A 26,195-nucleotide genomic window follows, 5' to 3' on the forward strand; every position below is an offset into this window, starting at 1 on the left:
CATGGCAGTGAATTAGACAAAAGATATTCAAAGATTTTGTGAAAGCTGTTTATAGTTTGAAAACTGTGAGATCTTGTCTTCCATTTATCTTATCTGACAGGAAATTAAAAATTGAGCGGTCAGATTTATGTTGGGGACTGCAGAAAGAATGTCAGTTGAAGCTTATGGCTTGGTTTCCATGCAAGTCCCAGTGTGATTTTAAACAAAGCCTTTCAAAGGCATAGAACCTTTAATTTCACTTAGTGTATTTCTTCTGTATTAGACTATATGTTTCAAGGAGTTCTTGAATGCTTACCTTCCTTAAGTCACTATTTTAACCAGAAGAACACTGTTTTTTAGCTTTTCATATAATGTTATCTGTACTTAATAGTAGACTAGACAAAGCACTGGACTTACAGGCTGGGGAATGGATTCAATTCATTTCTTCCACACAGCCTCTCTGAACATATCGTTTAGCGTATCTAAGCCTGTTTGTCATCGTATAAATAGAAATAATAATATCCATCTCATTGAATTGTGAAGATCAAATGAGGGATGTTTAAATAACTTCAAGGCATTGCAGAAAAATAAGGTACTATACCAACAGGTAGTTCATTCTAAAGTAGGCAAGTCATATTTCTTGGTTTATTTCAATAAAAAGGGCTTGTTAGGATCAGCTTTTATTTTTTCTTCCTTTTTTTCATTACTGCAATGGTCTTAATATTTGTGTCCCCTGAAAATTCATATGTTGAAACAATCCCCAATATGATAGTATCGAGGTAGGGCCTTTGGGAGACCATTAGCTTGTGAGGGTGGAGCCCTCCTAAATGAGATTAGTGACCTTATAAAAGAGTCCCAAGGAACCTTGTCTACCCTTCTACCACATGAGGGCATGGCTAGAAGGCCCTATCTTTGAAGCAGAGTGTAAGCCCTGAACAGACACCAAATCTGCTGACACCTTGATCTTGAACGTCCCAAATTTATAAACAATTTCTGTTGTTTATAAATTACCCAATCTAAGGTATTTTGTCATAGCAGCCCAAATGGATTAAGACAATTACTTTGGTTCCATTAATCTCTACCAGACAAAGGTAAAGATGTTTATATATACCGCAAGTGTATTAGTAAATTTATACAAGTATTTTCAGTTTTAAGATGGCAAAACTAAGCACACTTAGTGTCTCTCCCATGCCAAAACTTAGAAATCATACAAGGATAACTTCTAAATGAATACGTAAATAGTCATGTAAATAGAGGATGATAAATTCTTATAGGAATGGAAACCACATATCGATAGTACCAAATGAGGAAGAAAGCATTGACCCAGGATGAATATGGAAGGCCATGGAAGAGCTTTCACCAAAAATAATTAAGGGAATTCAAACACCGAAATTTATGGAGGCATTTTTATTATGGTAAGAGGTCTGAAAAATCCTACTTGTCAAAAAATAAGGAACTGTTTAATTATATGCATACATCAAGGCTAAATAGCCAGTAGAAATAGCAATGTAGGAAAATACTCTAAACCATGAGGAAATGTCTACAACAAAAAATGTAAAAGACATATTACAAAACATGTATAAATAATACATTGATATGTATGAATAACACTAATAATAGTAACATATTAACATGTCTGAATATTCCATTTTTGAAAAAAAAAACCCTCCGTGTGCATGTCTATATATGCACTTATACTCACATACACGTTATTTAAATGGAAAAATAGTAAAGAAATAAGCCAATATGTTGTCCACACCTTCTTGGTGAGATCATTGGTAATTTGGCTTTTATTTTTTGTTTATCTATATTTTCCAAATAATCTATAGTGAAAAGACATTTTTAAAAGTTTTTCCAGGAATCATTAAATGTACATCACCCTTATTCTGATTACCAATCCATAACTTTCTAAAGACACATTTTTGAGAATGAGAACACTAGGCGATAGACTCCTCCTGTACTTGCTCAAAAGACTGAAAATACAGCTTCCCAATGTGGAAACAATTTTCCCAGGGCTAAAAATATTTCAAGGGTTTCAAATAAGCTATATCAACATCTGTGCTGATTCTAAGATTTTCTCAGAAGTTTGAAAACTCTCCCACATATATGGCCCATGAGGTAAAAAAGTAAGAAATATTTTTTCAAGTTCAATGCTGGTTCAGCTAATGCATTTTAATTGGAGAGCAGGAGAGGGTGATATCATCACCAAGGATGCAAAAATTGGTTTATGGGGGAGGTGAAAAAATATTAGATATTATAATGGCTTATGACCCTCCAAAGCTCAATCCTGACTATATATATATACATGGATATATATATATATATACATGGAATAACTCTAATATTAAAATGTCATGGGGGGGTAGAAGGAGGTTATTAGTCTAAAAAGTGTCCTGGGTGAAGGGAAACAATAATGAAAAAATGGTTGAGAAACACAGTTCAGCTATAGGAACAAAAAACTCAAATTCTTTTTTTCATACATGTCTGTTTTTGTTAGATTGCTTAGTGCCTCAGAACTGACTATACATGCATACGTACATGTACACCTGTTCCTTTGTGTCAGGAAACTCTTCCTAATTTGCTTCTATATTGACATTTCTATACCAAAAACGATATTATTTTCCAAATTTAACTTTTATTTTAGGTTCAAGGGTGCATGTGCAGGTTTGTTATATAGGTAAATTGCATTTCATGGGAGTTGGTGTACAGATTATTTCATCACCCAGGTAATAAGCATAGTACTTGATAGTAAGTTTTTAAATCCTCTCCCTCCTACCACTTTCTACCCTCAAATAGGCCCGTGTGTGTTGTTCCCTACTTTGTGTCCATGTGTATTTGATGTTTAGCACCTACTTCTAAGTAAGAACATGCAGTATTTAGTTTTCTGTTCCTGGGTTAGTTAGCTTAGGATGATGGCCTCCAGCTCTAAAAAGGATATTTTTAAGTCCTGGATTTTTTTCCAAGCATTTTGTTGCTTCCTGTTTTGAAATATAAGTGTCTGAGTTGTTGATGAATTGTGAACTAATAGCTATTAACATTAGCACCAAGATTTTATACTCAAGAGTTTGTTTTTTGTATTTGACTCTGGAATCATTCATATTATTATGATTCCTATTATAAAGCACAGATTAAGGACTCAAAAGATGTAACGATTATTACTTGAGTTCATTACAATATTAAGAGCAACATTTTTGAGCAATGCTTCTTAAATTCTGCCAAGTGTTTTATATGACTTACTTAATATTCGTTATTCTTTCTATAATGTATTTTTATGGCTTGGCTTGCTATATTAATGGCAAAAAACAAAAAAACCGGACAACACATAGAATGTCATTTATCTCATACAACAAGTGTCACAAGTTGAGCAGGCCAGAGGAAGTAAGGCCATGCAATGCTGCTGCCAGAGGTCCATCCTGCTTAGCAGGTAGGTTGTTGTATTTGTGCCTGCACTCTACAGTCTCAAATAGCTGCTAAATCTCAATCAAATTCAGGCAACATCGGAAAGAAAAGACCAAGTGGCAAGAGGTAAAGTCTGTCCAATTTTAGTGAAAAGCAAAAGCTTTCCTGGAAACATCACCCAAAAGATTTCCATTTATTTTTCTCTAGCCAGAACTGTGACGCATAACCACTCCCACTGGAAGTAGTTCAAGAGGAGAGAGCTGGAGATGGGGACATCACTAGCTAGCCATGAGCACCTGCCACATTTGTTCTTGTATATCATTCACATATCGCTGGTCACATTTTGGTCCCTCAGACAGCCTTTTCTGAAAATCCTAATTAGAGTAGCAGAGCCTTCATTTATACTGATTCATTCTTGCAATGTCATAAGCACTGAGGACACAGAAGTGTCCCAAACAGACAAAATCTCCCCTCCTGGGCTTACAAAGCCCTATGCATTTTCTCCATGACACTACCCTGAATTTGTTTACCTGTGTATTATCAGTCTTCCCTACTAGAATATAAGCTCCAAATGGGCAGGGAGTTTATATTCTTCACCTATGTATCCAGAATCCCTACAAACGTTCTTGGCATATGAAAGACATTCAGAAAATATATATCGAATAAATATATTAATAAATAAGGAAATTGAGACTTGAGTAATTTAAGGATCTCCATACAAAGTCATAAAGTTAATAAGCAGTAAAGCCAATATTTTAAGGATCTCTGACACCAAAAAAGGAAGATTGTGTCTTAAAATTTTCTACCATATCATCCCTGTCTCAGTCAGTGGTGCTAAGGCTACTGTCACTGGTGTGCTGGCTGGTACCAGCACAGAAAAGCCAGTTCTGAGCATCAATGTCCAACATGGCATTTAGTGACATTATATTGGTAGCTTGAAACAGGCCATAGTAGGAGTATTTATACTATGGGAATTAGCAAATGCTACAAATGAGGGTTCCACTCTGCACCCTAGAGAGTTGGTTGGGTTAAACATTTACTAGCAAAACACTGGATGTTTCCCATCTCACTTCCTTGTATATGTTAATGCTGAAAGCATTCCATGAGCTTTCCAGGTTCTTCCCCTGATATAGTTTGGCTGTGTCCCCACCTAAATCCCATCTTGAATTGTAGCTCCCACAATTCCCATGTGTTGTTGAAGGGACCCAGTGGAAGGTTATTGAATCATGGGGGCAGGTCTTTCCCAGGCTGTTCCTGTGATAGTGAATAAGTCTAATGAGATCTGATCATTTTATAAGAAGGAGTTCCCTACACAAGTTTTTCCTTCCCTGCCACCATGTAAAATGTGACTTGCTCCTCCTTGCCTTCTGCCATGATTGTGAGGCCTCCCTAGCCATATAGAACTGTGAATCAATTAAACCTCTCTCCTTTATACCCAATCTCAGGTATGTCTTCATTAACAATGTGAGAACAGACTACTACAGCCCTCCCTAAAAGCAGATCTTATTTTGTAGTACTCACTGAGTTTTCAGGATGATGCCCTCCTCTTGCTTTCTTTACTTTCCAAATCTCTAAATCTTTGAACAAATATCACAGCCCAACAGGGGGAGGGAGGGGCAAAACTGTAACTAAAAACTGTGAATATCCAGCAAGCAAAGTCAGCAACACCAGAGTGTAGGTGGGGAAAAAGAACAGAATCTATAACCAGCTCTGCATCTAAAAACGACCAGGGGCAGAACCTTTATTGAATAACAGCATTTGGTTGGCAGTCCTGAGCTTCCTCTGTGGAGGCATTAATCTTGTTCTTTTTATATGAGGACAGGTAGCACTGGACTGATTCTATCTGCCATTCGCCAGGGCACATTCAGTGGAACTTACTTTCTAAAATAGTGAATAATTGAATATCAATCATATGTGTATCCCATAAAATAATTTCTTAAAGTGCCCTCTTCTATGCTAATATTTAACAGAAGCTATATGTTTGCTTTATTTTGTTTTCTTCTTGCTTTATAGAGTATATCTTTGAACAAGGAACATAAATTATAATTCCTCTTCTTGCCATAAAGTTTTTCAAATATGCTAATATTAAGATTTTTAGGTATTTGTAGGGTTTTTTTTCCAGTTTACTTCCCACCCCCCTCTTCCCCTCTGTTCTCTCATTGTCCACGTCAGATTGCCCAAGAGGACTTCGACATTCGTAGCGTAGCCTAAAGAAAACAGAGGGGTGAGAAAACAATAATAGCACTTTCTAGCACAATTTGCCTAAGGTCCTGACATTATAGTGGCAGTCCTGCACCACTGTTATACTATGTATGAAGTGGAGGAACATGCTGGTGCTTTGATGGTGACAGGGGAAGATAGGAATTAGAACTAATGTAATATACAAAGTACTTGCTATGTTTCTGGTGATTTATATTTGTTAGCTCAGTCAATCCTCATGGTAGACAGTATCATTTGTATTATTATCCCATTTTTAGATAAAGGAATTAAAGTTCAAGGCTTTTACAAAATTTTCCTGAAGTCACACAGCTAGAAAGTTGCAAAACTAGAATTCATATGCAGGCCATGAAAATTCATGTGTGTTCTACTACATAACGCTGCCCTAACTAAGTCAGCACTCTGGTTGCCCTTCATTCTATTATGACCTGAAAAAGAGGTTACTACCAAAATCTTGCTCACTAGATCTCCCTGGGAAAGCTAATTTGTAAATAAATCTACCAAGAAAAACGTGCCTTCTTCTACAGCCAACTCAGGGATCTCTTGCAATGGCTTTTATCTGCAAGAATCATAAAACATCAACTGTAAGTGTCAGAGTCAGAACTGAAACCAAAGTTTTCCTGATTCCAGACTCTGCCTGATGTTTTCACCCATCATACTTCTTCCATTAATGAAAAAATTTAAAATATATCTATTACACAAAAATGGAAAACCCATTAACTGCATGTCTTTATTAAAGTTGTGCATGTAATTTGAAGCAGTTATAATTCTGACAGAGATGCACATGAAAAAAAGTCTCAGGTCTGCATATGCACCAAACCACCTGAGAAATCTTGCCACTGAATGATTTTAATATATTAGCACTAACTCCCTTCTTTCAAGCATAGGAAAGGGAAAGTAAGAAAACTTTTGCATTCTAAAACAAGCAACTACAATAAGAAAAACCTCATGGTCTCCCCACAGTGACACAATCAGCTTTTCTCAGCATCCTCTAGTGTGTCCCCTTTTGTGATTCTGTTGCATAACATCCACTGCACAGCTAAGCTGCCTGTCTTCTACTAACCCAGTGTCTTCTGTTGGAATTATTTCCTGGACTTACAGCTCTGCTTTTTCTTTCTTGTATCCTCCTATAAAACGACACCTGCAATTTCTTTGACATTCCCATTTTATCCTAGACTACAGGAATGCCAGCAAAGACTCTAAGATATGGTGCCTGAGAACATCCTTTCTTCCTCTCAAAAATTAGGCAAAAATTTCCTTTTGTGGGGGAACTACAGATGCTGCCAATTGTTCCTCCTAATTACCAGGCACAAAATGTCCGTTAACCAACTTCCCAACTTCTTTCTACAAATGAACCTTTGTAGGAGTCTCGACTTATATTTTCTAAAGTGAGCCTATGGGAGTTAGGGAGGCATGTAGCAGCAGGGAAGGAATCCACAGATCAGTACTTTCTCTGGCTAGTTCAACTTAGCCAAGTCTTCCTCAACAATTAAAAGAACAGGCAATATTGGCATACTCAAGAACAATACATGATAATCAGGCATAACATATTTATATAAATCACTACTAGTATTAAGACTATTTTTGTTTGTTCGGTTTTTGTGTTTTGTTTTGTTCTGTTTTTTGAGATGGAATCTTGCTGTGTCACCCAGGCTGGAGTACAGTGGCACGATCTCAACTCACTGCAACCTCTGCCTTCGGGTTCAGGCAATTCTCCTGCCTCAGTCTCCTGAGTAGCTGGGATTACAGGCATGCACCACCACACCTGGCTAATTTTTATATTTTTAGGAGAGACCGGGTTTCACTATGTTGGTCAGGCTGGTCTCGAACTCCTGACCTCATGATCCGCCTGCCTTGACCTCCCTAAGTTCTGGGATTACAGGCGTGAGCCACCGTGCCCGGCCAGTATTTTTGGTTTTGAAGCAATTTAGGTTTGAATTTCAGCTCTGAAATTGAGAAAAATACCTTAATCTTTTCTGAAAGCCTCAGTTTTCTCATCTGAGGAAATGAAAATGGTAATGATTCCTAGCTCATAAAGCTATAATGCAAATTAAATAAAAGGATACTTTTTAAAGTGTTTAGCATAAAACCAAGCATTGTTTGTTTTTACATAGCAACTTTACATATCGTTTCTTGGCATGTTACAGTTTCCGGCAAGCATCTGTTACCTAGATAGATGAAACCATACGTAATCATCCTGAGTATATCCTAGACTGAAGAGAAGCCCTCCTACAATGGACTTTGGCCATCTTTGATGGTTCTGACCTTAATCATCAAACTTCTAATCCATGGAATTTCCTTGCCAGCTTCTCCTAAAGGAAAGCTGCCCCAGCTCTAACAAAAGAATGAACTATTTTCTGAGCCTAGTTTCCAGACACTTCTGGGTAGTTGTCTTCTTTGACACAGAAGTTAGCTTTTACCCTCATTATGCTCTAGAACCTTCCATATTTACGGCTTCTTCTCCTTGTACCTATCTCACAATACTCTTCTCCACAATCCCAATTTACAATGTGATTTTCTGCATATGGGCACTTGAAGAAAAAAGCAAGTAAAAGCTAACATTTATAAAGTTGTAGGCAGTTTTCCATAAACTTATTTGATCCTAACTCATAAAAAGCCTAAGAATAATGAAAAAATTGATTGCCCTGCCTTATACTCTCACTGTTGACAACAAATCAAATACACTAAAATACCCTGAAATTTTATATAAGGAGCTTTGGAGGTCTCTTGAGATACCTTCTCAGTCAAGAGTTGGGTTTTTGTTTTTGATTTGGCTTGTATTTTAATATATATTCTATTACCCTCTAAGAATTGTATGTGATTTATAATAGAAGATATGAAAATTGTGGCCTATAAAATTAGAGCTCAAAATACAGAAAAAATAATGATTCTAAAACTATAATCTTTTAATTTTTTTCTAACCTGGCAGCCATAGCAGTAAGAATTTTTAGGGGTTTATATAATTTTAACTATCTGATGCAATTTCAAAGGAAATATAACCATAACAGAATGTAATGCAGCTATTAAAGAAATTTACCTTAAAATGGTCTTAGAAGAAAACAAAGTCTTCTGAAAAATAAGTGGAACAGGAAAGCAATATACAGGCAATCAAATAAAGTGGAAGTTGAGAGAGGTAGGAACAAGATAGAAACAAGTTCTGACATCAAGGTCAGAGATTTTTGAGAACCTCCCAAAGTTTGTGACTTGCGAACATTAGATGAAGTGTAGGGAAATCAGACAATGGCCATGATAGGCCATTCAGTTATTCAGTCATTGAACAAATATGTACTGTCTGCCTATTATTTGCCAAGCACTGCTCTAAGGCAATAAAAATATAGAAATGAATAAACAGGCAAAGGTGCCGTTTTCATGGAAATATGCATTCTATTGAGGATTAAAAAAATGGAGAGTGGGTACATATAAACAGTAAGTAAACAAATATAAACATGTATTTATTAAAGTAGTAAGGGCCATAAGGAAAATTTTAAAATTTGATGTCATAGAGTAGTGGCTATTTTGACTGAGTGGTGAGGAAAAGCTTTCCTGAGGAGCTGATATCTAAGCTGAGATATATATGATACAAAAGAGCTAACCATGGGAAGATAAGACAGAAACAACTACACTTAACATAATCTGGGAAATAAAAGTCAAGTTTAATATTTTCAGGAGATAAATGAAAAATGTAAAAAGTAACATAGTAGATCTGAAAAAGAACCAACAAGAAATTGTACCAATAGATAAAACTGAAATACATAATTTAATGGCCAGGTTTGATAACATGTAGACAAAGCTAAAAACATTGTTAAATTTGTAAAATACACAGGGAGAACATATCTAGAATAAAGCAGAGGGAGACAAAAGAATGGTAAACAGAGGTGAGGAGATAAGATGCAAAAAGATAAGTACTCACCTATCAATAACAATGTTGAATATAAACAGTTTAAATTTCCCCAATTAAAAGATTTAAACAGGCTGAATGAATAAAAACGTAAGGCCCAACTACATTCTGCCTACAAAAACTCACTGACCTGCATCGACACATAGACTGAAAGTAAAGGGATGGAAAAAGATATTCCATATCACTTTTGGAAACCAAAAGTGAGCAGGAGTAACTATACTTATATTAGATGAAATAGACTTTAAGTCAAAAAATATAAAATAGAACAAAGAAAGTCATTGTATAATGATAAAGTGATCAATTCAGCAAGAGGATATAACATTTGTCAATGTATATGCACCCAACACTGGAACAGCCAGATATATAAAGCAAATATCAGTAGAACTGAAGGGAGACATAGACTCTAGTACAATAATAGTTGGGGACTCAACACTCCACTCTCAGCATTCAACAGATTTCTAGCCAGAAAATCAATGAAGAAACCAGACTTAAACTGCACTACAAAATCAAAAGGACCTAACAGATATTTGCAGAACATTTCATCCAACAGCTTCAGAATACACATTCTTCTCCTGAGCACATGGAACATTTTCTAGGATAAACCATATGTTAGGACATAAAACAAGTCTCAACAAAGGTTAAAATATCAAAATCATAAGTTTCTTTCAGATCACAATGGAATAAAACTATAAATCAATAACAAGAGAAACTTTGGAAACTGTACAAATATATGGAAGTGAAACAATGTGCTCCTGAGTTACCAATGGGTGTATAAATATGAATAAAATTTTAAAATTTCTTAAAACAAATGAAAACAGAAGCACTGCATACCAAAATCTATTAAATACAGTAAAAGCATTACTTAGACGTTTATTGCAATAAATACCTACAACAAAAATTAGAAAGAGTTTAAATAAACAATCTAACAATACACCTCAAGGATCTAGAAAAGCAAGAACAAATTAAACCAAAAATTAGTAGAAAGAAATAAAATTAGAGCAGAATAAACAAAATAGAGAATAAAAAACAAATTTAAAAAGTTGTTTGAAAAGATAAACGAAATCAACTAGGCATTAGACTAAAAAAAGAAGATTCAAATATATAAAATTAGAAATGAAAAAGGAAACACATTAAAACTGATATCACAGAAATGCAAAGGATTGTTAGAGATTATTATGAACAACTATACACCCAAAAAAATTGGAAAACCTAGAGAAAACAGGTAAGTTTCTGCACATACATAATCTAACAAGATTGAAGCAAGAAGAAATAGAAAACCTAAACAGATAAATAATGAGTAATGAGGTTGAATCAGTAATGAATCTCCCAAAATAAGCAAACAAAAAAAGCCCAGGACTGGACGGCTTCACTGCTAAATTCTATTAAAGTTTTAATAAACTAACACCCAGTTTTCTCAAACCATTCCAAAAAATTGAAGAGGAGGAAATTCTTCCTAACTCATTTTTCAAGGCTAGCATTTCCTTTATACCAAAACCACACAAGGACATAACAACAAGAAAAACTACAGATGAACAGAGACACAAAAACCTTAACAAAATACTAGCAAGTGGAATCGAACAGTACATCAAAATGATTATACACCATGATCAAGTAGATTTATGCTATGGATACAAGGATGGTTCAACATATGCTGATAAGTAAATATACGATACATCATATCAACAGAATGAAGAATAGAAATCATAGAATCATCTCAATGGATGCAGAAAAAAATTAATAAAATTCTACACTCATGATAAAAACTCTCAACAAATTACATATTAAATGAATATGCCTCAACACAGTAAAGACCATATATGATAAACCTACAGTAAAATTATAGTGAGTTAGGAAAAGCTTTCAGCAGGGAAAAGAAGATCACTTTTTGAAACCTGAAGCAAGACAAGATTTCAAAATCTGTCTTGGTTTTTGAAGACAGATTTTGAAATCTGAAGAAAGACAAGGATGCCTATATTTTTACTAATCTTATTTAACATAGCATAATACTTGTATTAGTCCATTCTCACACTGCTATAAAGAACTGCCTGAGGCTGGGTAATATATGAAGAAAAGAGGTTTAATTGACTCATAGCTCCACAGGCTGCACATGAGGCATAGCTTGGGAGTCCTCAGGAAACTTACAAGCATGGCAAAAGATGAAAGGGAAACAAAGTATATCTTCACATGGCCTGCAGGAGAGAGAGTGAAGGGGGAAGTGCTCTGCACTTTTAAACAACCAACCAGATCTCATGAAAACTCACTATCACAAGAACAGTATGGGGGAAATCTGTACCCGTAATCCAGTCACCTCCCACCACATCCCTTCTCCAACACTGGAGATTACAATTCAATATGAAATTTAGGTTGGGGACACAGAGCCAAACCATATCAGTACTGGAGTTCCTAAGAGAGTAATTAAGCAAGACAAAGAAATAGTAAGCAATGAAATTAAAAATACAGGAAGTCAAATTGTCCCTATTTGCAGATGACATGATCTTATATTTTAAAAAAATGAAAGATTCCACCAAAAAACCTGTTAGAACTAATTAAAAAATTCAATCAAATTTCAGGATACAAAATCAACTAAACAAAAATCAGTATACCAGTAATAAAAAAACAAAAATTCTCTATACCAGTAATAAAAAAAATCATCAAGAAAAAATTCATCCCTTTTACAGTAGCTACAAAAGATTTTGTGAAGCTAAGAATAAATTTACTCAAAAGGTGAAACATTTCCACAATGAAACTTACAAAAAACTGACAAAACAAATTAAAGAGAATACACACAAAAAAATGGAAAGACATCTCATGTTCATGGATTGGAAGAATTCATATTGTTAAAGTGATAATATTACACAAAGCAATCTACAGATTCAATGCAATCCCTATCAAAATACCAATGACATTCTTCACAGAAACAGAGAAAGCAATTCTAAAATTCATATGGAACCACAGAAGACCCCAAAGAGCCAAAGCAAGTCTGAGCAAAAGGAACAAATCTAGAGTCATCAAACTACCTGACTTCAAAATATACTACAAAGCTATAGTAAACAAAACAGCACAGAACTTGTTTTAAAAAGACAGACCAATGGAACAGAATAGAGAACCCAGAAATACATCCACATATTTACAGTCAACTGATTTTTGACAAAGGTGCCAAGAACATACACTGAAAGAACAGCCTCTTCAATAAATGGTGCTGGGAAAATTGAATATCCGTACACAGAAGATTGAAACTGACTCAGAAATAAAAATCAACTCAAGATGAATTAGAGACTTAGATGTAAGACCTGAAACTATAAAATTACTACAAGAAAACATAAGGGAAACACTTCTGGAATTGGTATGGGCAAAGATTTTATGGGTAAGACTCAAAATCAAAATAGAATAATTTTAAAAATACAATTAAAAAAAGACTCAAAACTAAAGACAACAAAAGCAAAAACGACAAGATTATATCACACTTAAAAGCTTCTGCATATTAAAGGAAACAGTCAACTGAGTGAAGAAATAACTTGTAGAAAGGCAGAAAATATTTCCAAACTATTCATACTACAAGTGATTAATATACAGAATAAACAAGAGCTCAACAGGAAAAGGAAACCCCAAGTAATTTGATTTAAAAATGGGTGAAGAACCTGAATAGACCTTTCTCAAATGAAGACACACAAATGGCCAACACGTATCTGAAAGACATGTCCAACATCACTAACCATCCAGGAAAATGAAATCAAAACCACAGTAAGACATATTTTATCCCAGTTAGTATTGCTCTTGTCTAAAAGACAAAAATAAAGAAATGCTGATGAGGACACACAGAACACTCATACACTGTACATGGGAACATAAATTAGCACATCCATTATGAAAAACAATATGAAGTTTCCTCAAAAATCTGTAAATAGAAATACCATATGATCTGGCAATACCACTACTCTTTCCAAAGGAAAAGAAATCAGTATATCAAAGAGACATCTGCACCCCCATTAGTCAACCAAAGTATCCATCAACAGATTAAAGAATAAAGAAAATGTTGCATATATACATGCAACAAAAAGAATATTATTGCATATATATATATTGCATATATATATATATATACACAAAAAGAATATTATTCAGTCATAAAAAAAATGAAATCCTGTTAGTTGATGCAATATAGATGAACCTGGAAGACACTGTGTTACGTAAAATAAGTCAGGCAGGCACACAAAGATAAATACTGCATGTTATCACTCATGTGTGAGCTAAAAATGTTGAGTTCATAGAAGTAGAGAATAGAATTGTGGTTATAGAAGCTGGGAAGAATAGGGAAGAGGTGAGGATAGGAAAACATTAGTTAACAAATACAAAATTACAGCTAGATAGGAGAAATAAGTTCTAGTGTTCTATAATACTATAGGGTGACTATAGTTAATAATTTATTGTATGTTTTCAAATAGCTGAATTTCAAATAGATAAGTTATTGAATGTTTCCTACACAAAGAAATAATGAATGTTTGAGGTGATGGATATGCCAATTACTTGGATTCAATCAATACTCATTGTTTATATGTATAAAAATCTCACTCTGTATCCCATAAATATGTACAATTATTATGTGTTGCTTAATAATAAAAAAAAGATGGAGGTATGTAAACAGAAAGTTCTTGCACTGTCTAAGAGGAGAGCATAAGTATCAATAAATAATTTTCATAATGCAAGCAAGAGTTTTTAATTTTTAGGGTAGTCTGTTAAAAGAATAGAAAAATGGTTCTCCTTGAAGAGGTTTTTCACATCCCTTGTTAGCTGTATTCCTACATATTGTATTATCTTTGTAGCAATTGTGAATGGAAGTTCATTAATGATTTGGCTCTCTGCTTGTCTATTGTTGGTGTATAGGAATGCTTGTAATATTTTTTACACATTGATTTTCTATCTTGAAACTTTGCTGAAGTTGCTTATCAACTTAAGGATCTTTTGGGTTGAGATGATGGGGTCTTCTGCATATAGGATCATGTTGTCTGCAAATAGAGACAACTTGATTTCTTCATATTTGAAAACCCTTTACAGCTAGTGCTCGACTTACAACCACGGTCAGGACCGCGGACCAGTCGTAACACAATTTGGTCATAAGTTGAGTAGGCTATATGTACAGTTGAAATGGTGCACGCAGAGATGGTAGTGCTGCCGGAAGCTGGTCCGCACTGTCGTATGCCCAGCTGGGCAACGTTTGCGCTGCCAGACGTGGAGCAGTCGTGGTTAGCGATTGCGGTCGTAAAGTCGAATGGTCATAAGTTGCATAGGTGGTAAGTCGATCAATACCTGTATTTCTTTCTCTTAACTGATTGCCCTGGCCAGAACTTCCAGTACTATGTTGAACAGGAGTGGTGAGAGAAGGCATGATTGTCTTGTGCCAGTTTCCAAAGGAAATGCTTCCAGCTTTTGCCCTTTCAGTGTGATATTGCTGTGGGTTTGTCATAAATAGTTCTTATTATTTTGAGATATATTTCATCAATACATAGTTTATTGAGAGTTTTTAACATGAAGGGATGTTGAATTTTATCAAAGACCTTGTCTGCATCTATTGAGATAATCATGGGGTTTTTGTCATTGGTTCTATTTATGTGATGAATTATGTTTATTGATTTGCATATGTTGTACCAGCCTTGCATCCCAGGGATGAAGACAACTTGACCATAGTGGATAAGCTTTGTGATGTGCTGTTGAATTCAGTTTGCCAGTATTTTATTGGGGATTTTTTGCATCAATATTAATCAGAGATATTGGCCTCGAGTTTTCTTATTTTATTGTGTGTCGGCCAGGTTTTGGTATCAGGATGATGCTTGCCTCATAAAATGAGTTAGGGAGAAGTCTCTCCTTTTCAATTATTTTGAATAGTTTCAGAAAGAATAGTATAGCTCCTCTTTGTATTTCTGGTAGAATTCAGCTGTGAATTCATCTAGTCCAGGGCTTTTTTGTGTGTGTGTGTGGGTTATTTATTACTGCCTCAATTTTAAAACTTGTTATGGGTCTATTCAAAGATTTGACTTCTTCCTGGTTTAGTCTTGGGAAGGTGTATGTGTCTAGGAATTTAGGAAATTTTTCTAGATTTTCTAGTTTATTTGCACAGAAATATTTGTAGTATTCTCTAATGGTAGTTTCTATTTATTTGGGGTCAGTGGTGATATGCCCTTTATTGTTTTTCAGTGTGCCTATTTGATTCTTCTCTATTTTCTTCTTTGTTAGTCTAGCTAGTGGTCTATCTATTTTATTAATTTTTTCAAAAAACTGGCTCCTGGATTCATGGATTTTTTTTTCCCATTTTTTTTTTTTTTTTGCTTTTTGGTTTTGGCATGGTTTTTTTTTTGAAGGATTTTTCATGTCTCTATCTCCTTCAGTTCCATTCTGATCTTAGTTATTTCTTGTCTTCTGCTAGCTTTTGGATTTGTTTGCTCTTGCTTCTCTAGTTCTTTTAGTTGTGATGTTAGAGTGTCAATTTGAGATCTTTCTAGCTTTCTGATGTGAGCATTGACTACTACTAATTTCCCTTTTAACACCGCTTAACTGCATCCCAGAGATTCTGGTACATTGCCTCTTTGTTCTCATTGGTTTCAAAGAACATTTTGATTTCTGCCTTAATTTCATTATTTACCTATGAGTCATTCAGGAGCAGGTTGTTCAATTTCCATGTAGTTGTGTAGTTTTAAGTGAGTTTCTTAATGTTGAGCTCTCATTTGATTGCACAGGGGTCTGAGAGACTGCTATGGTTTCAGTTGTTTTGCACTTGCTGAGGAGTCCTTTACTTCCAATTATGTGATCGATTTTAGAGTAAGTGCCATGTGGCACTGAGAAGACTGTATATTCTGTTGTTTGGGGGTAGAGAGTTTTATACATATCTATCAGGTCCACTTGATGCAGAGATGAGTTCAAGTCCTGAATATCCTTGTTAATTTTCTGCTCAATGATCTGTCAAACACTGCCAATGGGGCATTAAAGTCTCCCACTATTATTGTGTAGAAGTCTAAGTTTCTTTGTAGTTCTCTAAGACTTGCTTTATGAATCTGGGTGCTCCTGTGTTAGGTGCATATATATTTAGGATAGTTAGCTCTTCTTGTTGAATTGATCCCTTTACCATTATATATTACCCTTATTTGTCTTTTTTTTAATTTTTGTTGGTTTAAAGTCTGTTTTGTCAGAAACTAGAATTGCAACCATTGCTTTTTTCTGCTTTCCATTGGCTTGGTAAATTTTCTTCCATCTCTTTATTTGACCTAGATGAAGCTGAAAGCCATCATCCTCAGCAAACTAACACAGGAACAGAAAACCAAATACCATATGTTCTCACTCGTAAGTGGGAGCTGAACAATGAGAACACATGGACACAGGGAAGGGAACAACACACACCGGGGCCTATTGGGAGAGTGGCGCAGGGGAGAGCATCAGAACAAATAGCTAACGCATGTGGAGCTTAATACCTAGGTGATGGGTTGATAGATGCAGCAAACCACCATGGAGAAGGTTTACCTATGTAACAAACCTGCACATTCTGCACATGTATCCCAGAACCTAAAATAAAAGAAAATTTTTAAAAAAGAATAGTAAAATGGTATAAAATTTCATAAGATTTTTAAAAATGAGTCATAAAAAGTATCCAATTATTTCAAAAGAAGGCAAGAAAAAAGGAGAAAAGGAGTACAGAACAAGTAAAACGAATTACATATACCCAGCAGGCTGGGCAAAGTGGCACCTGCCTATAGTCCCAACTACTCAGGAGGCTGAAGTGGGAAGATAGCTTGACCTCAGGAGCTCAAGATCAGCTTGGGCAAAATAGCAAGACCTCATCTCAAACAAAGAGAAAGAAAGAATAGTCAGATGGATTTTTTAAATGAAGTATTATATGGTATTTTTAAGAGATACATCTAAAATATAAGGATATGGAAAGGTTAAAAGTAGGCTGTGAAAACACATATATCATGTAAACATGAATCAAAATATATAATACATATTTATAAATAATATAGCTATATTCATATCAGAAAAAATTCAACTTTAAATCCAAAAACATTATTAGCAATAATTTATAATATATGAGCATGGGGCCCAGGTATCAACATTTTACCAAGCTCGTTGCTGATTCTTATACATTCTAAAATCTATTTGATAAGAATATATTTTATTGGGATTAAGGCCTGGAGAACATAAAGAAATAGTCAGTCCCTTACAAGGTTTCTCAACCTCAACCTGGACATTTTGGGCCAGGTAATACTTTGTTATGGGGGACTGTCCTATGCATTACAGAACATTTAGCAGGATCTCTGGCCTCTACTCACTAAATGCCAGTAGTACCGCTCCTCAGTTTTCACAACAAAAAATAGCTCCACATATTTCCAGATATCCCGGGGACATGGAGGGAGGGCTAAATCTTCCCTAGTTGAAAACCACTGCCTTAGAACAACTTTGTTATTAATTGTCACAAATTAGTTTTGATTTCTCAGAAGAGCAAAGCAATCATGTTTGTTACATAAAATCCATACCCACCCACCCATCCATCTATCCGTCTACCCATCCTTTCTGTAACTATTTATTGGGTGCCTACTCTGTGCCAAGCACTGTTATAAGTTTAAAATACATCAGTGAAAGGGAACAAAGTCCCCCACCTCCATAGAGATTACTTGGAGAGGGAAGGGAGAGAGAGAGAAATAATCTAAATGAAAATCAATGTTTAAACAGTCTGCACAAGAGCCACATTTGATTTCAATCAGTCTTTCTTTATAATATTGCAAATTATTTAAGTTTACTTTCTGAAAAATACTGGCCCTGATTTTGAAATCATTTGAACTCCACTTTTACTGCAACACCAGAAAACACAGAAGTTCCAGCTCTCTGACTTTATGATCCTGTCCTTCCTACCTCTTAACAAGAGAGGTGAATGCTGCTGAAATTTGAGGATCTCCATTTTGAAGGTAAGCAAGGCATCCCTTTTATCTCCTGAATCACTTTCATTAGGTACTTGGCTAGAAGAATAAAATTTTCAAGAGTAGCTAGTGATAGTGGTTGGTGAAATGGTGTTCACCAACCACTATACCATGTGAAACAGGGTCCTTTGCAGCACTTACACTTTATAGGCATTCAGGACCAGTTTATCTTTAATTCTAATAAAATCACATATAGAAGTAGAAAGTCAGAACTCAAATTACGTAATTTAAACAGAGATAGTTGTATTCCCTAACTTAATTGGGTCTTCAATTTTTAAAACAGAGTTTGAACAAAATCACCATTGCATCGAAGATAATATTTTATAATTTTTTTCTCTCTGCTTTTCATTTCCAAAAGTCTACCCCATGAAATTTTAGAATTAGAATGGTAAAAGAAGCAATAACACATAATTCGATACCCTCCTCTTCGCCCACCCCCATATAAGAAACAGCAGAAAACATGATCTCATTCTCATAAAAGTAGTGACAGGGAAAGCATTTAGTCAAGTTTTGGAACTCATGAATTCTATATTAGCTAAGCTTACATCACTTACATAAAACCACAGAACCCACAAGGGGTTTCCATTAGAAAAGCATTGGCTTGTGTCCCATTTTTTAAAAGGTCAGTGAATGTTATTTTAAATGTATGTCTCCTAATAAACTGAGCCACTGAAGGGAGCATTGACAACCAAAGAGAATTATTCTATTTTCAAATCAAGGTCAAATTTTAGAGAGGCATTTAATGAGCTTCAAGAATAGGGCATACTTTTCCTTAATCTTAAACAGAGAGAGAAAACAAACTATTCAAATGGGAACCAAAATAAAGTGGATCTCTAATGTTGCTAATTGAAAGAGGCAGAACAACAAAGGGGATGAGGCAGCCAACTGGAATTTCTCATGCCATTTGAGCAAAGTGGATACTTCCAAGCAAATCACTAGACTGTGAAGATATTCAGGGATGTTCTGGACCACAGCTTTATGGACATTTCCCTATGTATCACTTTTAAACTTGTAGGCTGTTTTCTAACCATTTTGCAAAAGAGTTTCAAAAGTTTTGACAGAAGGCAAACATCACAATTTTACTTTCCCAAGCAGTTTCTTTCCCACAATTGTATTGCACTTTCTAGACCACTTGGGGACATTTTTGATCATAGATGTGTTTATATTTGAAATAGATAATCTCCAAGTGTTCAATCAATCTCACAGAAATATTTTTGTTAATGTAAAACTAAATGGTGTCCCTAGGAATGCTTGTCTGCATGTGCACATATTTGTGTATTACTGCTCATATATGGAAATCATTCTATCGAAGTCAGGTGAGTTCATTTGGAAATGATGAGAATCATTCAAAAATAAAATGGCTTTCTTCACTTGACTTCGTATTAGTCACAAATGTATACATATATTATATATATACACACAAACACAGATAGATATATAGATACATAGATATAGATATAGATATAGATGATATAGATATAGATGATACCGGGAGTACTGGGACTATTTGAATTAGACAGAAAATGACAGCAAACCAGGGTATGTACCATGCTAGACATCAGGCAAGCGTCTGAACCCAAGGACATTATAGCAAGATAAGCTTACACTGGTGTGGATCAAAATCATTCAGCATTGGCTATGAAAAGAGAAATCCTTTTAAATTAAAAATATCCAAAGAAAGAAGAGACATCAGAATAAGTAGTAGGCAACAAGTTAAGTGAAGTGTCTAAGGCACAGGGAATTCAGTAATGAGAGGTCCTATTTCCAGAGGAATCTGATCTGGTCTGGCAAACAGAAACCAAATGAACCAAGAGGGAGAGGGAAAGGATAAGACATAAATAAACGGAAAACCAAAGGCAAAGAGCCAGGGAAAAGAGACCCCTTCAGGGAGATAGTTTATTGGTTCTGTTTTGCTGCCCAAAGAAGGTAAGACTAAAGAATGTAAAGGAATCCGCAGAAGAAAATAACCTGGAACAGGGCAAAGACAACCTGGGGAATAGGAAGCAGTATGTGTGTACTGCTGAAACCAGCCACTCTTGTACACCCTTGGGTAAAGATCAGTTGGTTACCTTAACAGTTGCAAGTTACAATCATTCAGGTGATATCATGGCTTTGAAAGCCTTCAGAGATAACCCTAAATTTGGGGTGGATTGAAGGGAAGGTATCTCAGACCAAACCTTAAAATGACAAGAAAACAACATTCAATATCTATCATGTGCCAAACACTAATAATAATTCATATACATTATCTCATTTAATAATTCACTCATTCTATCATTACTAACCACGAACTGTTGTGTGAGACACTTTCCTAGCAATGTGATGATACAAGACCTGTCCAATGTCACATAATGGGTACACTGTTAAGCTAGGCAAATTTAATTTTGGCTTGGGAAAAATGGATTCAAATCTTCTCCTGACTATTCAAATGATTTGTGTTTCTGGGAAAGTTGCTTCCATTCTTTTTCCTGCTGTGTTTCTCATACTGTAAAAGAGGAAACTGCTTCCACTATTCTCAAATTTGATTTATGATAACTCTAAAGAATTCTTGAAGGAAAAAGGGGGCATTGATGAAATGGAATAGGTGCTATAACTATGATTTCCCATAAATAGCCCAAGCATAATTTTTCTCATGACAACATCACTGCATGAGGCTTTCCCTCTTTATATTTTTTTTTTTCTTACAAAAACAGTGTGTGCCTACAAACCTTAGGGATATACAAATACTTAAGATTCTTAACTTTGACACAGAATGTGTTTATGGAAGCTACAGATTCACATGAATGTTAATATCATGACTTTGAAATTGAAAGAAAGCAGCAACTGTGGAAAATGTAGCATTGGGTATAATTTACATCTTTTAAAGCACATTTCTTAAGTGTCTACTCTTAAGAAAGCACTTTCTCATAAGTTGTCACATTTATCTGTATCCTTGTAAATGTTTTAGCTACACTTGAGTTTCACTTCCAAACTATAACCACCCGATGCAAAGGGGGAACCTTATAGACAAAATTCAGAAATGAAAGTAGCAAGGTAAAGATTTGGCCTTCCCCAAATTTCTCCAAAATAAAATTTAGTGTTAAATTCACATGCTAAAAAATCTCTCCAATTTTTAGATTGGCTAATGAATAAATGTTCAAGAAGTTTTGTTAATGGCATATATGCACTGAGTACATCCACAGTGTGGCCAAAAAGAAGGCTAACCAAATTAAACATATAAAACTCAGCCCCCAACCATATAGGCATTCCTTGTGTTCACATACCAAAATCCTAGTTTCTACGTGAAATATTTTTCAGAGTATACGAGAATTCTATTGCCCAAAGAATGTTCCTTGAGTAACATTTTAGTCAAGGACACAGTGAAATTCTCAGAACCCAGACTCCCAGGAAGCTTAAAGAAAGGCCTTATTTGTATAGCATTACAGGGACTGTCCCAACCTGAGACAATGAATGGATTCCTCAGAGGCAGTGGGAGTCCTTAGCATGTAGCCAAAAGTCTTGAGTGCAAGTTCAAGCTCTGCTACTGTTCCATCCTTCAGGGCAATGGTTTTCCAAGTGTGGTTCCCAGACTTACAGCCTCAGCATTACCCAAGAACATAATGGAAATGCAAACCTGTGGGATCCCCAACCTACTGACTCAGAACCCTTGAGGGAGGGCCTAGCCTTCTGGGTTTCAAAAAGCCATCCAGGGGATTCAGATGCACACTCAAATTTGAGGGTCACTGCTACAGACAAACTGCTTCTCTGGAGCCTCAATATCCTCAGCTCCAAATGGGAATAATGGTAACAAATCTGTCTTCTTCAAGGGATTATTCAATATCAGATAGATTTGGTAACTTGCAAATTTCTAGATAATGGCAAAGTATTGATCCAGAAAGATAACTTTGAACACTACTCGTGAATTTGAAAAGTAGTCATAATACTACAGGTCCTCAGATAGATTGCTAATGGAGGATTCTAACCAAGAGCTTACTGAAATGTGAAGTTTTCTGTTTGGTCTGCAATGTTTTATATATGATATTTTGCTACAAACTTCACATCTAAGACAAACCTCATGATGCCTCCTGGTGATGATCATTAAAACTTTTTCTCACTTTTGTCAGGTCATCTTTCTCTTCAAATGATTGCAGTTTGAAAAATAACTGGGCTCCTGAGAGAAAGAGGAGCCAGAGAAAGAAGACCTGTGATAAAAAGATTTTTTAAAAATTGTTTCAAAGGAACTATAAAATTTCAGTGATTTGCTTTTTTTTCTGTTGAAAAGACTGAATCACAACTACTTAAGAGACCAAGTTTTCTGCCCTAAAGAAAGAGATTAGTAATCCTTTCTTCCCAGAAATCCCATGATGATAGTCTATTCCTTTAGTGGTAAATAATAAGAAGTTTTTTCTTGATCCATTGTCAAAACTTATGAAGGCAACAGGCCACTTTCTCCTTAGTATTTTGAAATCAACAATGAAATTACCACCTACCTGACTTGCTTCTTTCTTCAAGTTAATTAATGCCAGTATCTTTGATTTTTCTAATTTTAAATTTCTGTCAGCCATTAAAAATCATGCATTTATCTTGTTCTTATGATATCTCCAGGGTTCACTTCAATGTTTAGAGATTTTTTCAAACACAAATTCCAAAGTTTCTAGACAGCAACATCCATATTTGTTTACCTGCTTCCCCAGATTAGAAGAAAGCTTGGCAACAGAGAAGGTACTCAGTAAGTGTTTATGAAATTGGAATGTCATATAAACCTCATCAACAATATTTATATCAATTGCCCTAGCAGACACTGAATAGAGTAACAAACTCAATGTTCTATCAAAGTATAACGGGTTAAATAGTGTCCCCCAAGAGTCATATCCACTCTGAACCTTAGAGGGTGAATTTATTTGGAAACAGAGTCTTTGCAGATGTAATTAGCTAAAATGAGGTCATACTGGATTACAGTGGTCCACAATCCAAGGACTGGTATCATTCTAAGAAGAGAAAACAAAGCCATGCTCCTTTAAGCCCCAGTTTATGATACTTTGCTATAGCAACCCTAGGAAACTAATATAACAAGCATCACTATTTCCTGCACTAGCTGAACAACCAGCAGTGTTACCACAGATTGTCCACTGTCCACTAAAGGTGCCATACTTCAGAAATATTATTCTCTTAAAGAGAGATACAAATAAAAGACATTTTATTTCAGATCATCCTTGTTCTCAAAAGCTTGTTCATTCAAAATCCAATTCTAATTCCGGTAATAAATAAAAATGTTAGAAAAAGTGAAGATATTATAAAGAAAAGGTAGAAGAACAGCCAATGATTAAAAATCATATAATTGAAGAATATTCATTTAAGGAAAGTGTTTATAGAAAAGTCCTGGTGAAAATATAGTTTCAAATGTTCAAAAGCCATATGAATTTCAAAAAAAAAAAATGACTAATTTGTAAAAAAGAGTATTCTTTCTCTGGAAGCTTACCATCCAAGGGCAAGAAAGACTTGAAATGAATTACTCCATTATGTTGCCCAAGTATATCGTCGAAATACCACAGAAAAAGTGGCACAAGAAGGTACCATAGAAGTAGTAGTGGCACCAGTGGTATCAAAGAAGTGGCACCAAAAGGCTGTTTTGGAAGTCAAGCAGGCATCACAGGACATAGAGAGTTAAATTAAGACCCAGGGGATAAGTAAAATCATGTCACATTTTCGAGGTCAATATTAGCAATATCCAATTTGTACTAAACATTCAAATCTACACATTTTTGGAAACACTGTGGTGATTCTTTAAAAAATTAAACACAGAATTACCATATGACTCAACAATTTTATCTGAGTATGTTCCCAGAGGAACTGAAAGTAAAGAACAAATGTTTGTATACCCATGCTCATAGCAGCAATAGCCAAAATGAGAAAACAGCCCAAGGTCCCACAGGTGGGCAGATACCTGTGGATAGACAAAATGTGATATATACATGTAACTGAATATTATTTAGCCTTCAAAAGGAAGGAAACTCTGACATATGCTATAAGATGGATGAATGTTAATGGTATTTTACTAAGTGAAATAAGTCAGTGATAAAGAACAAATATCTGGTTCCACTTACACTACTCTAGGTACCTAGAGTAGTCAAATTCAGAGACATATAGTAGGTTGCCATGGAGGGGGGAAATATTTTATTTCAAAGTATTTACAGAAACTTCTAAAATAGGTATACAAAGGGAATGGGGAGCTAGAGTTGAATGGATAGAGAGTTTCAGTGGGAGAATGTAAATTTTATGTTGTGTCTATTTTGCCACAATTTAAAAACTGTACATGTTTTTCTAAAACATAGACTTTATACTCACTTTTTTATATTTGAATTACCTTCAGTATAAAATACTGCTCTAGGGGGTAAAAAAAAAGACTGAAACCTCAATTTAGAGTACTGATCAGTCAGGAAAAATAATTAATGGGTCAACAACTATTCATTGAATACCTCCTGGATAGATAGACTTCTAATTATTACCTTGAATGTTCAAGCATGTTCACTTGGATATAAAAATGCAATAGGAAAAAGTGACATTTCTTTCTCAAAAGTTGGGAATTGCCAAGACAAACTCTTGCTCAGTATTTGAAATAAAACGAGGTCAAAATTCATTTTCAAATGAGAAAAAAAGCATATTTTTAATTGTTTATGGCTTAAAAACAACTAACAAAAGTGTCACCTTTGGATTAATTACAAGGGATAAAAATTTATGCTCTGAAAAGTAATATTTTCAAAAAGTTAGAGGTGACCAAAAGCAGTATGTAATAACCAAATAATTTAATCATAGCTGATATATTAAAATATTTATGATAGAAATCAGAGTTCACTTAGTTCAAACAAGTTCAGCAGGCACAGAACACAAAGAAACAGGAGAGAACAGGTTTTGAAATTCTAAAACAAAGCAAATCTTTGAGTCATTTGTATAATTTAAGGTTCCAATTACTACAGGTTTTACCATCTGCCCATGTTTTTTTCTATTCCCAATAGCATAAACAAAATTATTTTTCAATTATAATAGAAGTTGATTCTACTTACTCCTGATGGAAATATCCGAATAATATTTCCCGCTATGTCTAGGATTCTGAGTTTTTTAAGATCACAAAGTTCCTGTGTCAGAAAACAGAAGGGAGAGATACTTTTTAAAATCTAGTATTAAAATGATAAAGAAAATCATAATTTCTTTTTAAAACTCAAACATGATAAAGGTGGCTATCTTTTCCAATCACCTGACCAATTATTCAGTACATCTTCTCGAGCAGATCCCCATATTCTGGACTGCCAGACATCTTTGAATTCTTCATTTCCTCTGACCACTCCAGGGCAACATAACATGGCCACTGTGAGTTACGCTACTTCTAGATTCAAATCTCAACTCTGGCAGGTACTACAACTATGGGCAAATTTTTAAATTTATTTGTACTTCAATTTCTTCATTTGTAAAATGAAAATGCTAATAGAAGCCCTTACGTCATATGGTTGCTGAATGGATTAAATGAGTTACCAACCTGAAAGTGCTTACTAAAGACCTACTATGCAGTGAGCACTCAATAGACATTACCAATTATTAAAATAGAAAGAGACTTTGAGAAACAGAAAAAGAGATGTAATCCTGGAACATTGTCTCTATTGAAAATTCCACCAGGATTTACTAAGCAACTACTTTTTGCTTAGCCCTATGCTAACACAAGCCTTTCCTTACAAAATAAATAAAATCTGTTACTGTCTTTATCTACATGCCCA

At 35.0% G+C, this 26,195-nt stretch overlaps 1 protein-coding gene across 5 annotated transcripts in view; it reads right to left on the minus strand.

The window, feature by feature from the left end:
• The window catches only part of LRRC69 (leucine rich repeat containing 69), a 128,245-nt gene that overhangs the window by 66,406 nt on the left and 35,644 nt on the right, over positions 1-26,195 (minus strand). For 4 of the 5 annotated variants that reach the window (XM_032249470.1, XM_032249461.1, XM_032249488.1 and 1 more), the window contains one exon: positions 25,491-25,562. In XM_032249470.1, the coding sequence (XP_032105361.1) occupies positions 25,491-25,562 (72 nt within the window). Of the gene's footprint in view, positions 1-19,905; positions 24,374-25,490; positions 25,563-26,195 lie in introns of those variants that run through there. The other variant, XM_032249499.1, reaches the window with a different exon arrangement.

The sequence above is a fragment of the Sapajus apella genome, unplaced genomic scaffold, assembly GCF_009761245.1.
Source record: "Sapajus apella isolate SASKATOON/1434 unplaced genomic scaffold, GSC_monkey_1.0 scaffold3, whole genome shotgun sequence".
Classification (NCBI taxonomy): Eukaryota; Metazoa; Chordata; class Mammalia; order Primates; family Cebidae; genus Sapajus; species Sapajus apella.